Below are 1866 nucleotides of genomic sequence, written 5' to 3' on the forward strand. Positions count from 1 at the left end.
AGTACAATTGCTCACCACCTGCCGACCGATGCCCAGCCAGTCCCCGAGCAGCGGCCCCCCCGGCCAGCTTTCCCCAGTTTATGTACTGAGCGTGACGTCACATGGTATGGAATGGCCCTTTGGCCAGTTTGGCTGTGCCCTCTTGTGCACCTCCAGCCTTCTCAGTCGGTAGAGCATGGGAAGCTGAAAAGTCCTTGACTAGTGTAAGCAATACTTAGCAACAACTAAAACATCCGTGTGTTATCAACATTGTTCTCATCCTAAATCCAAAACACAGCACTGTACCAGCTACTAGGAAGGAAATTAACTCTATCCCTGCCGAAACCAGGACACTTGAAGACAGAAATGTGAATGCAAAGTGTGGAAAACATTACCATTGTATTATTTTCGCAACAATACATGTTTGTAGGACTTTATGTTGCTTAAGTAGACTTGAAAGAGTAGAGTAGATTATTTTTAAACCACAGTTGTTATGATTTCTTGTAAGGTGTAGAGGTATTTAAGAACCAGAATAATTTGGGGTTTTGGGAGTATTGAAACATTTCTTTAAACTGAAACTGTAGTAGTTGTATCTTTAGAAATTTTGGGTTGAAATAAAATACCTAACTCTTTTTTTGCTCTTAATACATTCTGAATGTTATTCCCCAAAAAATGTAGTTTGTTTATTTTAGTAAGTAAGCCTTTATTGAGGTTGGAATATTTAGCGTTCTTCCTCATAGTAAACGCTTATGTAAATTAAAATGAATTTTATTTCTGTTAGGATTACTTACGAGTACAATTTTAATTGACTAACAGTTTTAGGATTAAAACTATATAAATAACATTGCTTTGTTTCCTTTGTATTTCTTTCTTTTCCTTTCCTTAGGTCGAGATTTGATATGCATACAGTCCATGGATGGGATGCTCATGTTGTTTGAACAGGAAAGCTATGCTTTTGGCCGTTTTTTACCTGGTTTTCTTCTGCCTGGTCCCTTGACTTACAGCTCTCGGACAGATTCTTTCATTACAGTGTCGTCTTGTCGACAGGTTGAGAGTTACAAGTATGTGTTCATGTTCAGTAATTATAGCATATTTTCATGCTATCATTTAGTATGTAAACGAACTAAAAGTGATCATGTCTAATATTTATTGCCTTTACTAATATTGTATCCCAAAGCAGGTGATAGGTAGTTGCAGGAAACAAGAAAAATAAAATGTTGTATGTTGTTGGGTGATTACTGTCTCTGTACAGTCATAGAAGAAAGCATACTGTGTGTCCTGAGGACTTCATGATCCTATTTTATTTGTATAAATGTGTTAAGTTTACTAGCTTATCAAGGCACATCATGTTGCCCGGCAAGTGCCAGGTTTTTCCCTGTTTCAGTTCAGTCTAATCTGTGCTTTCAGTGTTGTCTACGCTATACTGCTTAAGCAAGATGTTCCTTCCAGTTGTTTCAATGGGATTTTTATTTTGATGCAAATAGGTGTTAGTCTGATGAATCTGTTCAGTTTTCAGAAGAGATTTGAGACAGGACTTTGGCTTTTATGATCATATGATCCTTTCCTGGTTAACGGGGGAGGTCCCGGACGACTGGAGCCTGGCCAATGTGACACCCATCTACAAGAAGGGCCGGAAGGAGGATCCAGGGAACTACAGGCCTGTTAGCCTGACCTCAGTGCCGGGGAAGATCATGGAGCGGATCATCTTGAGGGCGCTCACAAGGCATGTGCGGGACAACCAGGGCATCAGGCCCAGCCAGCATGGGTTCATGAGAGGCAGGTCCTGCTTGACCAACCTGATCTCCTTCTATGACCAGGTGACCCGCCTAGTGGATGAGGGAAAGGCTGTGGATGTGTCTACCTGGACTTCAGTAAAGCCTTTGACAC

The 1866-nt window shown here is 40.9% G+C and overlaps 1 protein-coding gene across 1 annotated transcript in view; it reads left to right on the forward strand.

Moving 5' to 3' along the window:
• BBS9 (Bardet-Biedl syndrome 9) overlaps positions 1-1866 on the forward strand; it is a 204769-nt gene that overhangs the window by 36286 nt on the left and 166617 nt on the right. The window contains exon 6 of the mRNA XM_009332416.1: positions 866-1040. Within this exon, the coding sequence (XP_009330691.1) occupies positions 866-1040 (175 nt within the window). The remainder of the gene's footprint in view (positions 1-865; positions 1041-1866) is intronic.

Source organism: Pygoscelis adeliae, unplaced genomic scaffold (genome assembly GCF_000699105.1).
Source record: "Pygoscelis adeliae isolate BGI_AS28 unplaced genomic scaffold, ASM69910v1 Scaffold58, whole genome shotgun sequence".
NCBI lineage: Eukaryota > Metazoa > Chordata > Aves > Sphenisciformes > Spheniscidae > Pygoscelis > Pygoscelis adeliae.